Here is a 14,115-nt window from a genome sequence, read left to right on the forward strand (position 1 = left end):
AAGAGGAATAGGTATTATCTGATTTCCTGTGATTTAGCTACTGAATCCTGGACTCGCCAATCTGGAAGTTCACATCAGCAATTAAATAAAAACCAAAAAAGTCGAATTACTGTTTGTGTGTAGGATACTAATTCCAGGTTATCACTGGGCAGCTGTCAGAATGTCCCTCTGAAGTACTATAATTATAGTACCAATTTGCTTTTCCTCAGCAGCGGGTGGTGATAGCATTTTGTAAACACTCAGAAATTGAAGTTAATTCCAAGCAGATACCCACTGTGCTGCTCAGTTTCAGGTGTCCTTTTTTGGGAGAGACAGAAGCTGCAGAACTTCCCCAGGGACTGCCTACTTATTCCTTGCTTCAGTTTTAATTCAAGGTTTACACTTTTCTTGAATGAGCAGTTTTCCTACACCTCCCAGTGCCAGGCTACAGCCTTTACACTCCCTACAAATCATGGTGGTACCCTTCAGAACACCCTTGGACATAGGGGCATGTAGTGACAGGACAAGTGGGATTTGCTTTAAACTAGAAGAAGGTAGATTTAGATTAGATATTAGAAAGAAGTTCTTTACTGTGAGGTTGGTGAGGCACTGGCACAGGTTGCCCAGAGAAGCTGTGGATGCCCCATCCCTGGAAGTGTTCAAGGCCAGGTTGGATGGGGCCTTACAGAGATTGGTCTAGTGGAAGATATCCCTATCCATTGGAACCAGATGATCTTAAAGGGTCTCTTTCAGCCCAAACCATTGTGGGCAAAAGGTTCAGTCCACAGAAGGCATCTGAATAAAGTTTTCAGTGTTTTACTTCTTACCTAAACTGAGGTGTCTCAGCACAGCCAGTCTTAGATACAATAAAAAGCACAGGTCTGAAATACCTTCTATCAAAATACCAGAAGTCCATGAAAGGCTTCAAACTGGAGAGTAACAGGAATGTTTATCTTAAAGTAAAAGTCTTTTCAGTCACGGATCCGATGGGATGATTGCATGACTGATCTGCTGTCTGAAATGATTGGTGGCTCCGAGATGAGGAGATCATCCTCACCTAGTGAAGAGTTCTGCTCAGCGTTCACAAAGTTAGGAATGTTAAATTTTGTAAGACAATGTAGGTCTTCCTCAAACATACCACTGCTCTTAGGAGCTTCCTGGAAGTGGGTATTACTCTCCAGACCTGGACCTTTCTGATTTTGTTTTGCTTTGTCCAAATGTTCCACTTCATTAATACAGAAATGGAAAAGTGACTGGGATTCTTCAGCTATTTGATGAGAAAAGACCCTCTCCGACTCCAGAGGCCTTCCAAAATCTGCCACAAAGCTATTCATGCGAAATCTTTTTCCAGAAGGTTCTGCATTGCTAGGGAGCAAAGAAAGAAATACAGTAAGCACAAAAAGTAAACTATTCAAGTTCTTAACAGCAAATTTGCTTTCAGCAATCATTATGATCAGGAAGGAAGAAAACCCTACAGTTTGTCTGACACAGACTGTAAAAGCCAGCACTATTTACTATTTTCTGCTTAAGTTATTTTAAGTCTTGATTTGTCATGATAATTTTCCATGGGAATAAGTTAACACCAGCACTCTTAAATGGCACTTCTAATAATCAATATACTGTTATAACGAGCTCACTAAATGAGCTTAGAAATACTCTCCAGTACTTCCTTTTGATACCAAGTAGTAACAGATTGTTTAGGATGGCTTATAGAATACCTTTGAGGAAAAAAAATCTGAGACACAGGCAGCAGTGCTGTCACTAAAGGTGTAATTTGAGTGTTTGGTTGTCTGGACATCAAACTATCCCTTTCACTGACTTCAGTCAGTGATTTCCAAATGAGGAGAGCTGGAACTAAAGACTGCTGTAAAGTCTGGCAGTCTTAACAGTTCAGACATATAGGCCAGGAAGGGCATAGTAACGCCTCGCTTGGAGTTTTCTAGGAGCACTAGCTTAAACCAGCTCTGATCTGCATGGACTTGTGCAGGAGCCATAAACAGCTGGGGGTGAGGTACGCTCATGCTGGATGTTTTACAGATAGTAATGTATTCTTTGTCAGGCTGAATTTATATGCTGTCATCACAAAATGCAAGTTATTTGCATCTGAAAGGCAGTAGAGGTATTCAGAGGATGAGTAGTGAAAACTCTATAAAGATTCTCAGAATAAAAGCTAAGTAAGAATTGTTAAGTAAGAATTAATAAATCACACTGTTTACATGTGAACTCCTAGCAAATGACACTGGAGCCAGATAGTTGGACACTTAAGTGCACACAGCAGTTACATGTATTTTCAGAGGAACACCATCATTTAATTCCCTCGAGCCTGCAGTAGGAGGTAAGTGCCTACGTGCTTTTGAAAGGCTCAGATGGCACCTTCAGAAATCTACTCTGAAAACCTTTCAGTCTTTCAGTCATAGTTAAACATTCTAATTTACTTCCATCACATAAAACAAGAATTCTGTCCCAACAAAATCAGCTACACTAGCCTTTAAATCAGAACAGTCTTTCAGTTTGTCAAAACTGTAATGGCTCATTCTGCATTTCAAAGGGAAACATATAGAAACATAACATTTAAATTGATTCAAAACAGACCAGTAACCAAGTGCTAGTCTGCTGCATGCACACTGGGAGGCAAACAGACTGGAATAATACTGTGGTAGCCTTCAGAACTGACGACTATCATTTGTGTATTTATAATGCAACAGAAAGCACCATTCCAAATTTAAGTGGCATATATGGTTTTGCAAATCTGTCTAAGAGTTTCTACATAGTAGTATGGCACGGACAGTGGAGGTGGCAAATAAGCACTGAAAGAGGATAACAGCCTAGGAAGAAGCAGCTTTGGAAGAAAGCTTAAAATGCATCCATTACAGAAGTAAAACTAGTTCCTAAGTGTGGAAAGTACGTTATAAACCAGTGAGCTAGGAGGGAACAAAGGCTGACTGTACGAGGGGCACACAGGACTGGCAGTGGCAACCTAATCTAAATGGAAGATGCAAAGAAATTTTATAATGACCATACTGTTAAGGACATAAAATAGAGACTAATCCTGTGCTCATGAGTGGGGAACACATGGTCTAATCCACAGTGGTGGATTCTGAAATTCACAAACACTATCTTTCTGTATTTGGGAGGAATTGTAGTCTTGCTCATTACAGCATGCAAGTATACCTCAGTGTGTATCTTTTCAGAACACTCAAAATAAGAAAAGCAGCCTCAGAAATCCCAGCTTTACTGTGGAAAGGAGCACAGCCTCCTGGACAGTAAAATCCCTTTTGCAAAATTTGGGCCAATGGGACCTTCTGAGTCCCAAAAGCTGCCCACAAGGGAGCAGGAAGGTGAATGCCAGACACCTCGAGCATCATACATACACAAAAGCACTCAAAACAAGCAGTGCCCATGAGCTAACACAAGCTCCTTTCCTGGGAAACTTCCAGCCTATGATGCTGGGTTCTGGTCTGCTGGATTCAGTATTAGGCTCTGGATTCTGCCCACTGGACTTGAGTGCACCGTCAGAGTACAGACCATTTTGCCCAGTATACCCCTCTAACAGGTGCATACTGGTTTAGGACTGATGCTTGAGATGCCTCTATAGCTTAAACAGCCGTTCCCTAAACACCTCCTGAAGTGACCTGGGGTACTTGGCAAACCATGGAAAGGAGTAAGTAGCCAATTCCCCCAAATAGCACTGTTTGGCATCTCAAAGGGAACTAAAAGATCCTTAACCAAAATCAGCTGATTTCTTAAAAACTATTACCAGCCATTTCACCTTTTACTGCAACTAGTTGTAAAACCTGCCTCAACAGCTGCGTGAAGCTTTGAGGTTGCATCAGCCAATATTTGGGTTTTGTACAGAGAGAGTACATGAACACATGCGTTTGTTGCACATTGTGTTTGTAAGGATGTTTTTAAAGACAGAAACAAACAATCTTCTCCTGAGTGATGAATGAGAGTACTTTTCAGGCAGAAATTCAGGAAGACTGTCAACAATTTTTTTGCTGCACAAGCGAATGCTCTACACGTACTAATGTGCAAGCAAACAAAAGTGCAACAGGCATCATTTCCACAACTAACTAACTTTCTACCTCTCACCATCCATATCCTGACCCTTTTCCTCTGGTCTGAGGCTGTACCCAGTGCTGAACATCTTGTACAGTTTTGATAAGTACATGCTATTGTGCCCCTTTATACTGAGCCAAGAAAAGCATACTATTAGAGAAATCAGAGTATTCTACTTTGGATCCAGCCATGTGAACCCAGTTACACTTACTTCTCACGTTAATGGTACTTTAAAGAACAGCCAAATTGACTTAACTGAAGTCAGAGACACATCCATCAATCAGGCTGGCTTTCTCCCAAGACCTAGGAATCCCATTAACATCTATTTCTAAAGGAGGGCTGCAAGACAGCCCACTAATGAAACGATGAGTCATGAAGAATCCAGTCAGGTATAAAGACAGAAGGTGAAAGCAAACTAAACCCACAGTCTGTACTGGTTCTGCAGGTACGTATTTATGTTCCAGTTTTTATATACATGCATCAAAAATAAGAGGAAACAACGGTGTTCACTTCCCTTAGCATATTCCTGGATGATATATTTCCAGTACTATACACATTTGGTTATTAAATCTCAAAAAAAATAGTGCTCAAATTTGTTAAAGGTGCCAATTCAGCACACATAGTGAACAGGCAAACATTGAAGCACACAGCTCCCAAAGCTGCAAAGAAGTTCAAAACAAATACAGAAAGGAGTAACTGGACTCTCTGCAGCAACTGAAGAAAAATTAATTACATTAAAATTTAGCTTGGAAGGGACTTGCAGATGTCTGTAGCCTAATGCCCTGATGAAGGCAAGGCCAACTCTGAATCCAGGTCAGGTTATCTGGATGTAGAAGGGGACCAAAAATGGAGATTTCACAAGCTTTCTAGGCAACCTGTTCCAAGAAAACTGATGAAGAAAGCAGAACAGTGGGACATACCAAGCAGGCCTCTGCTACCTTAAAGTACATTTTTACAAGCGTACAAACTTTTGACAAATATCCATGTTAAATCCTTTGTTGTGTATTTGACTTCAACACTTCCTCCTCTTTCAAATTCAGGTGGGATAGAGACTCAGATGCTCCGCTAAGAAACAAGCTCTCCAGGGAAAAGGGGCAGCACACCAGCACTTAGAAGGACTTTAAATACATTTGGGACCAAGGTCTGACAACTTTATGATAGTCCGTAAGGGAGGCAAAAAAGCTAGAAAGTCAGTTCTGGAAAGCTGAATTCTTCTGCCTGTATTTCCTTCTAATAGAAGCAAAACCTCAGAAGCACAGAAGAGGGTCACAATATATTTATGTCCTCTCTAATATGGCCCTGTGTCCAGAGATGTGCGATTATACGAAGCTTGAGAGCCAGTCTACATATGACTAAATAGCAAAGGGCCTTCAGTAGGCAGAGATAGACAGGCTGCTTTAGAAAGTGATAAGCACTAACAATTGCCTTTCACAATCAGCTTCTCATCATTGCTACCTGCCTGCAGCCACTCTCGCTCTCCAGAGAGGCTTTTTACTTCTGCTTTATGGCACACCAGTCTGAGAGAAGATGTGGGTTTAAACTTTCTCAGAGGAAGGGCCAGTGACAGCCTGCGTGCTGTGCAAATGCAGATAAATGGCCAAGGCAAGGCACAGGCTGCACATACTTATCAGCCAGAAAGAGCAAGAAGAAAAAAAAATAAGATTAGTTTGTGACTTTCAGGGGATCCTGGTGTAAACAGAATGTGGAGCTGATCTGTACTTTAACATCTACTGGACTTTCTAAGCAGAAACTAAGACACTCTGAGAGTAGGGGAGCCACAGGGTTAAGGGAAGATTTTGTAAACACTACCAATGCCTACCTTTTGGCCTTGAGCACACAAACATGTAAGCCTGCCAGACTGCAACTTCCTTAACATCTGCCTTGTATATTATTTGTATATACTTTGTCAAGATTCACATTTCTCTGCTTCACTCCATCATAACATCAGCCTACCTAAAATGTTCCCATTTATCTGCAGACCAGTAATTCAAAACCATCTGTTTGGCAGCCTACCCACCAACTTCCTTTTAGCACGAAAACGTAGACATGCAGCTATTCCCTTCTCTCACTGTATGCCTACTGACTAGTTGCTAAATAGAGAACTCATTAATAACAATTCTACAGAGTTAATCCCCGAGAAGGGCTGGGAACAAAGACAGACAGCACCCTTTTGTAAGAACAAACTAGAACGGGATGGTGCTGAGAACACACACACTAGTTAGCAGGCTGGATTCGTTATTCCAGTTTTCAGACTCACTCTTGGTGTGGTGCTCCTGTCTTCGTCAGCAGGGTCAGGACAAAAAACATGAAGATGACAAAAACCGCAAGACCAACCCAAAATCCAATCACAATGGAATCTGGTGAAAAAGAGAAAACAAGATGATCAGTATTTCACCTCCACTTGCAGAAAGTTTCCTTCTACATGCAGCAGGAGTGCAAATCTCAAAAGACTTTGCAGCTTATTCCTGGGTGGCAAAAAGGAAGGATGATCAGATTCATTGTCATCTATTTTTAAACAGAAAGCTGCCATTGAAGCTTTTCATTTCGAGCCCAAATGTTACCGATGTCTGGACAAACCAGAAGCAAGCTGAAAGAGGAAAGACACTGTGTTCCGTTTATTAGTAAAATAAGAGCAGCTCCCTTTGTTGATGCCTGGCCCATTTCCAAGCATTGCTTTAGAAACAACTGCAGTGCTAGAACCTGGAAGGGAGGATTATTTGATTTTCAGCAAAACCCTCTGTCCCTCTAGAAGTGAACTCCTGCCGATATAAATTATTTGTACCCCAGACCACTAGGTCTCTGGTGTTTGATGGATTTCTTTGACACAATAGTTCTAGGAAGATCTACCTTTCTTTCAGCTGTGAGATAGTGGGTTCTGAAACAAACAACCACAGATAAAACTATTTGCTACCTCAATAAATACCAATAACACCATATACAAGACTTTTTTTTAATAATTTTTAATTTGGGACCCAACTTGCATACAGAAAACTGCAATACAATGTCAGGAGAGCCAAATGGATTTGGATAAAAAAGTCAAACAACCAATTAGTTAAGAGGAAGGCACCAAGCAATAGCCAAATATAGAAACAATTAGAAAGAGCATGGCTTTTTGCCTGTGTGCATAAAATGTACCTGCTGTTCTCATCTATAGCAAATGGACCCATAGACAAATCACCAGTCCAACTTACAATAAATCTGTGTCCATTTACGACTTCAAAGTTGATCCACGGTTGCTCCTGAAGGAAGCTCAAAGCTTCCATGAACTTGACGGAAAGGTGCAAGTGAGACAAGCACATTTGTCTCAACAAATAGCAATCAACTGATGAGCATGGCCCAAAGTTACAGAGCACTAACCCAAAATATAATCTGGTCCAGGACCCACATTATACAGGTACTTTTTCAACTGTTGTTTCAGTTAGTTATTTTTTGTTTATGCAAATATTCAAAACTTCCACTGTAGAAATTAAAAAAACCCTGACACAAACATGTAAGAGGGAAGCCTTGGTCAGGACAAGTATCCAATCTACCCTTAACCTCTCATTACACAGCTACTACTGAACCTCAGAGATCCATGCTGGCTGTAAAGGTACACGATCCAGTGCAGCAGGCAGAGCATAGAACTCTAGCCAGCCTGTAGAATCTCCTACAGGGCTTGCTAAAGACACCAGAAGACAAGGAATCAGCTATTCTGCCGGTGCTTGACCCCAACAGTTAATCACTCTCCCACTATGAAATATCTTCCATGCTAAAAGGCAGCTCTGTACACTGGAAATGAATTCAAACCATTTGCTCTTTCTCTGTAAAGCCCAAGTGCCTGCTGCGACTTGAGATTTTCTCTCTGTGAAAATACTTCATCATGAATCACTCCTTAATCTCCTTATTTTACCAGTAAAGGAAGGGATTAAGTTTCAAGTCTCTCACTGCAACGCTTATTCCATCTCTCCTCTGCCACATCTACCCCTCTTAGAGGGTGGTTCAAGTATACGTCTCCATGATGGGGAGGGGCAGGGAGTTTGTAATGCTCCTTTTTTGCTTGAAGCATACTGCTACGAGTTTATTTATGTGATTCTGTGCATTATGAGCCCTACATTATTCTCAGAATCATTCTATCAGCATAGTCTGAATTCAGTAGCTCAAGATGCATCTTGTGTTTGTCCCTACTAAGACACAATATCTCACAGTTACAGTACCTGAAAATTTCATCTAAAAAGAAATAGTCACATTAAAAAGAAATTTACCACTTACAGCCACTAGTACCTACCAATTAGTCAGACATGCTTCAGTGATATGCAGCTGCATTGATAACCTGAATGCAAAGTCTGATCGAGTAAGATGTTCAAAAAACATGCACAGAGATCAAGCCGCAAAAACTCATCAACTGATGGAAAAAACCACACACACACTCACAAAAAAAAAAAAAAAAGAAAAAAAAAAAAGGAAAAAGGTCCCAGAACAAAGCAAACAATGAGAAAATAATACAATCAAGATTCTGATAAACTTCTACTCCCCACAAAACTCACACCTGCCAGCAGTGTGTGGTGAATAACAACAGCCTGTCTTGTCATTTGTTTGGTGTTCCTCCCCAGCAGGATTGCTAAATTTACTGAGCCTAAGGCTACATCTTCCTTGCCCTGTTGAGGCTCCTGAGGCATTTGCAGACCTCTGCTGTATCAGTTACATGGTTTGGATTTGTTTAAAATCAAAGCAGGTGGCCCGAGTTCTCTTCTGTATTTCATTTAAGTGCAAATTATCCAAACCTACTAACTTCTAAACCTTTGTTCAAAATAAAACCGTACATAACACAACATTTACATTCAAAATATATGGTACGTAGGACTACATTTCTAATACTGTCTCAAGTTATAAATAGATTGGCGGCAGTTCTGACTCCCCGGACCATTCCTACCTGGTTTACTTCCCTTTAATGTTACTGAGGTTTCCTCTGTTCCAAAGGCATAAAAAAAAGGATTTCCTTCTTATCTCTGCCCAGTCACAGGTGTCTCCTGGCTATCTTTATCTATTTACTTTCTAAAGCTGTAATTTACAAAACCTAGTTCCTGCCTTCACTCCTCTTCAGGCAAAGGACACACTTTTCACTGGTAAATCAGCTTTTTTTTTTCTTCTTTGCAGTCAAGTATTTGAAAAGTCAGTGTGGCACCTCAGCACCTCATTGTCGTTCTTAAGAAATATACTTTTGTGTATTAGGTTGTTTTGTCAATATTTGTCTTCACAGGTCTCTGCATAATTGTTTCTCAAAAAACAAGTTTCTGTATTCCTTTGTACATACATTGAATTAGGAGGAACCTGCCCCTGCCTTCAATTAATTAAGCCAACGGTAAGCCAAAAGTGGCCTCCAACTTTCTCTTGTGTAACTCATCTTACATTATGGTTCAAAACAGTAACCTCTCTTTTGTGTAAAATATCTTGTGTATCATAAATACATAATAATTAAAAAACCCACCTCTCTTTAAGGGGGTTACACCCCTCTAATTTTAACAAGGGACAGTGATGATTTACAGCTGACCAAGTGTCACAGCCAGCCTGCATCACCTAGAGTCCACTCCCCTTTAAACTCTCCAGTGTAAATTACAGTGCTTTACTGGATAAAACTCAGCCCCCTGAGAATGCATGAAGTAACATCAAGGTGAAAAGAGCCAAGTCCAATCTATCAGTTAAAAAAAAGAATTGAAAAAAAGAAAAAAAAGAAAAAAAGAAAAAGGGACTTCCTAGGTTCCTAGATCACTGATTCAATACTACTATTAACCTCTTTCATAAGTACATCAAGCTCCACCTGAAAAGAGGTTATTTCATCTGTCCCATTCTCTAGTAAGAGTTGTCAAGAGTGAGCGAAGACAGCAATGAGCTGCCACACTTAGCAGGGCAATTACTTCAGTGGCAATCCAAGACCTGTTTTGCTGCTATCCTTCCGCAATCCAGCAGGAACTATCACTTGTATTTTTCAGTCCCATCGCAATCTTTGGCACACCTAGCTAAAGAGGAAGGAATGTACAAAGCGCTGCAGCTAATCTTTGTAATCAGTAATCTTTGTAATCAGGTTTGGCCTCTGATTAAGTGGAAGGACGGAATATAAATTAGAAATGTGATAAAAGCTAACCTACATTTCTCAAGTTCCTAACATTTGTAAAAATACAGACTGTAATCAGCAGAATTTTTAGGGGGGTGATAAAGTACAATTCAGGCTAGAAACGAAATTCTGCTCTAGTTTTTTAAGAGGTGTTAATAGCTTCAATAAGTTTTTCTGTGCTTTACATAGCCTCCCCCAAAACCTCCTGACTGTGCGAAGGCAAGGGAGATCTGCCTTTCTCAGCTGCAGTTGGCCACTGCAGGCACTTCCCTTTCCCAGTCCGAATCCTTATCATGACAAATGAGACAGAAAGTATGTATCCCACCCTGGACCAGTGCTTCTGCACTGACTCAGGCAAGTCCAATAAGCCTACAGTTTTAATTACCACTGAGTCTCATCTCTCCTGAGGATCTATGCTGCCTGCTCAGTATGCAGCCTGTACAGTTAGAGAATAATTATTATCTCTGGGCATGGTTGTCAGAAACACTCCTGGTTCCCACCAGCCTTGTCCTTCCTCCTCACTGAACAGAATTCAGTCCCCCCTGTGCGGGAAACTTGCCACACAGACTCCACTGCCGATTTCCCTGGTCATTTTGAATGTTCTTCCTGCAGTTTTATCAGTTCTAAAAGATTCATAAGAATATGCAGACTAGGGGACTGCACGTGGGGTAGTTCAAATTTCCCCATCACTATCAACAACAGCCTCAGTCTTACCCAACACCTGCAAGGGAACCGGACGAGAGGTCGAATAGGGGTTACCCACGATTTCATCATCACTTTCACACCAAATGTCTCCTCGCCATCCCAAGTCTTGGGGTCCAAGTAATGCACTCACTGGCAAATCTTCCCGATTGCAACAGAGGACTGCTTTGCTAACAATGCCTCTCCCTGCGTTCTGCTAGATCAAGTGGAGTTCTGAGACAGTCCCCTTCATTTTAAGGGGGTTCAGTTTCAAGGTAGTTCTTCTCTAAGATAATTATTTTCAGTTTTAAATTTATTCTTCTCAGTCCTAAGTTTCTCTCCTGCCTCCTTCTCAAAGGCTAATGATGACTTTAACACTGCAGTTTTCTGATTTCAGTTTTTTGCTCATCCGTGTTGTTCATCCTGACCTTGTAGGAAGCCCTTGTATCTGTTCAGGCCTTTTCACAGTAAGACAAGTTACAATGTTTTTTCCCCTCTGTGCGTATGGAGCTTGAGTGGCTCCAGTCACACACACTTTGTTATTGATGGGTGTGAACTCCTCTCGCTTTGCTTTTAAACACATACATCCAGTTTGCTTGTTTGGCAGCTGCTCTGCAGTTTATCAGTACACGGTGCTTTCCAGTTCCCGCTGCTGCAGGGAGTACAACAGAGGCTGGCCACGGGGCCTTCACTCCGCTCCACCCTCCGTTCAGTTCCTCTGGGCATATGCCAAGGTTGCAGAGTTGCCTGGGGAAAAGGGGAGATTCTGTGCATGCCAACAGCATTCCATGCTGGAAGGAGCAGCTGCATTTTACCCTAAGATTTCCTTAGTGTTATAACTTTGGGGGACTTGAGGAACGTGGTCTCTAATTTCCCCCATTTTCCCACACAGGTCCAGTAATTCTGAATTAGTTGCCTTTTTTTTTTACCCTCCTTTTTTGTTTTTCCCCCACCAACCATCTCCCCCTAAAAGAAAATAATAATAATTAAAAAAATTATAAAAGCCAAAGCCATTGTCTAGATTTTTATAAATGTTGGTCCAGCTGTAGTAGCTTGTCCTAGCTCAATTTCCTCTCAGTTCCTACCCAGATTTTTCCATCTCTCTGGTCCCCATCCTCCACTTGTTACTTCTACTGTAAATCAGCTCCAGTATTACCAGAATGCTAAACTTAGAATACTCTTCCTATGAAGAAAGTCCCAATGATAAAAGCTTCTTCAGAAGGAGAAAATTCTTCTTTTTTTTCTTATTTTTATTTTAAAAGCCTTAAAACCCAAAAGCAGGAAGGATGCCCATCACTCCCTTTTTAGCATTAGCAGGAACCAGAACAAAGCAATGCGGATTATACCAAGTAATCACCAGAAGCAGCAGTGGGTGCATTTGCTGTTATAAACTGTTCCAAACAGTCTGATAATCTCAGTATTGACAAATTTCTACCACAGCAAAGAAATCCATGCTTCCCTCATGCACAAGAAAAGCAGCCAACAAAAACATAGAGAATAACAAATAATCTAATAGAGTAATACCTCCAATTGTTGAGAATTCAAAAAAATAGGAGATATGTTTGTGCAACAATCAGTTACAAATGAAGAGTAGGAACATTAAGAAGGGGAAGCTCAGCTGCCATGAAGTATGTCTCTACTGTACTTACATTTATGAGCCTTCAGGCCTTCAAACGACACCGGTCCATACTCATAGTACTCATAGTCCCAGGTGTAATCAGAGTTAGACAAGGCCTGCTGGGAGGTTCTGTTAGAAATCAGCCTCAGGGTAGACATCTTGCACCTCAATAAGCATATACCTGTGGGTACAAATGCGTTAATACACACTACATACTTTAGCGTATCTTCTGATTTAACAGAGAATCTTTTCTTACTCATCACTGTTCCCAAGAGCAGCCATTCATGCTTACAGTAGTGCTCTCCCACCTCTAAAACCCAGTATCGCTGCCTCTTCAAACAAGGCTATCATATCCTGTTGCACTTCCTCCCTGGTTTTGGCTGGCCAGTCAACCACCAGTCAACACAGAGCTGTTCTTCAGTGGAAAGAGCACTGAAGACACCACAGTCAAGAGCTGCTCTTCAGTGGAAAGAGAGAACCTATATCCACCTCCAAAGAGATGCCTGCAAGGGTATGAAGCATCAAAACCAGGCTCCTCAGACTGAATATAGCTTTTATAGCTCAAAAATAGCAAATAGCAAAGACCACCAGCCTCAGCAGTTTGGAATGAATGCTACAATGAGAATCTGGGTGGAGAACTGGCCAGGCTACCAGGCTTAAAGAGCTGATTATCCACACAGACTCCAGCTGGCAAGTGGTTATCAGTGGTACCCCTCAGAGACTGAGGGACTGATACTACAAAGAAATGAAGTGCACTTGTAGCAGATGCATGGATTAGGTGGGGGAGAGTCAAGAGGCTGGCATGCAGACTGTGATCCAGAGGGACCAGGAGAAGCTGGAGAAAGGAAGTGACACGAATCTCATGAGGATTAGCAGTGCAAAAGCATCTGGGAGGGAATAACACCATGCTCTACTACAGGCTGAATGTTGACTTCTGAGGAGCAACTCTGCAGAGAAGGACCCGAGATGGACAAGCAGCTGAATATGAGCCAGCAACATGCCTGACTAAGCAAGCCAAGTGTGTACGAGGCTGAATTAACAAGAGTGTAGCCAGCAGGTCAAAAGAAGTGTTTATTCTTCTCTACTCACCACTGGTAAGGCTGTATCTGGGTACTGTACCCAGTTTCAGTTCCCCCAGTAGTAGAAAAGCATAAACTCACTAGGGCAAGTACGCTGGAAGGCCACCAAGATGGTCAGGGGGCTGAAGCACAGTATGCACGGGAGCCTAAGGGAACTAGGTTTGTTCAGGCTGGAGAAGAGAAGGCTCTGGGGAGACCTTAGTGATGTCTACAGTTACAGTCAGAGGGTGCAGAGATGGCAGAGCCAGGCTCTTCTCAGAGGTGCAGAGTAAAAGGACGAGAGGCAGTGGACACAAATTGGGAAACGGGAAATTTAAATAGGCTACAAGGAAAAATGTACCTGATCTAGTTGAACATGCTTTGAGCAGGAGTTTGAACGAGATGACCACCAGAGGTCCCTTCCAACCCTAATTTCTCTGTGCAAATTATCAGCTTCAATACGCCACTACGCAAGGAAAACAAAACAGGAGTGATTTTCCCCACAGATTAACAAAAACCGCAATGCAACATTAAGCATCATTAAACTGCCTTGATAGATACTGCTGTCATTAACACAACCCTGCACTAGGGACTTGGATTTTGCAAAGTAATTTTGTCAGAATATTAGACAG

General features: G+C 41.6%; 1 protein-coding gene across 1 annotated transcript; it reads right to left on the reverse strand.

Annotated features, from left to right (window-relative positions):
• Nucleotides 1–780: 780 nt before the first annotated feature.
• On the reverse strand, nucleotides 781–13,891 carry MRAP2 (melanocortin 2 receptor accessory protein 2). Its single transcript, XM_010012037.1, has 4 exons — nucleotides 13,845–13,891; nucleotides 12,457–12,590; nucleotides 6,296–6,395; nucleotides 781–1,344 (listed from the first exon to the last, which is right to left on the reverse strand). Exons 2-4 carry the CDS (start codon nucleotides 12,581–12,583, stop codon nucleotides 951–953), a joined length of 621 nt encoding a protein of 206 aa, XP_010010339.1. The 5' UTR covers nucleotides 12,584–12,590; nucleotides 13,845–13,891; the 3' UTR covers nucleotides 781–950.
• Between the last annotated feature and the right edge of the window lie 224 nt (nucleotides 13,892–14,115).

The sequence above is a fragment of the Nestor notabilis genome, unplaced genomic scaffold, assembly GCF_000696875.1.
Source record: "Nestor notabilis isolate BGI_N333 unplaced genomic scaffold, ASM69687v1 scaffold7933, whole genome shotgun sequence".
NCBI lineage: Eukaryota > Metazoa > Chordata > Aves > Psittaciformes > Psittacidae > Nestor > Nestor notabilis.

What these genes read in the sequence shown, in the direction of transcription:
- MRAP2 (XM_010012037.1), bottom strand. Translation starts at nt 12,583, where the DNA reads ATGTCTACCCTGAGGCTGATTTCTAACAGAACCTCCCAGCAGGCCTTG. An exon ending in AGGCCTGAAGGCTCATAAAT is followed by an intron (nt 6,396 to 12,456) that starts GTAAGTACAGTA and finishes CTTTTTCACCAG; the next exon opens with ATTCCATTGTGATTGGATTT. An exon ending in ACAGGAGCACCACACCAAGA is followed by an intron (nt 1,345 to 6,295) that starts GTGAGTCTGAAA and finishes TTTGCTCCCTAG; the next exon opens with CAATGCAGAACCTTCTGGAA.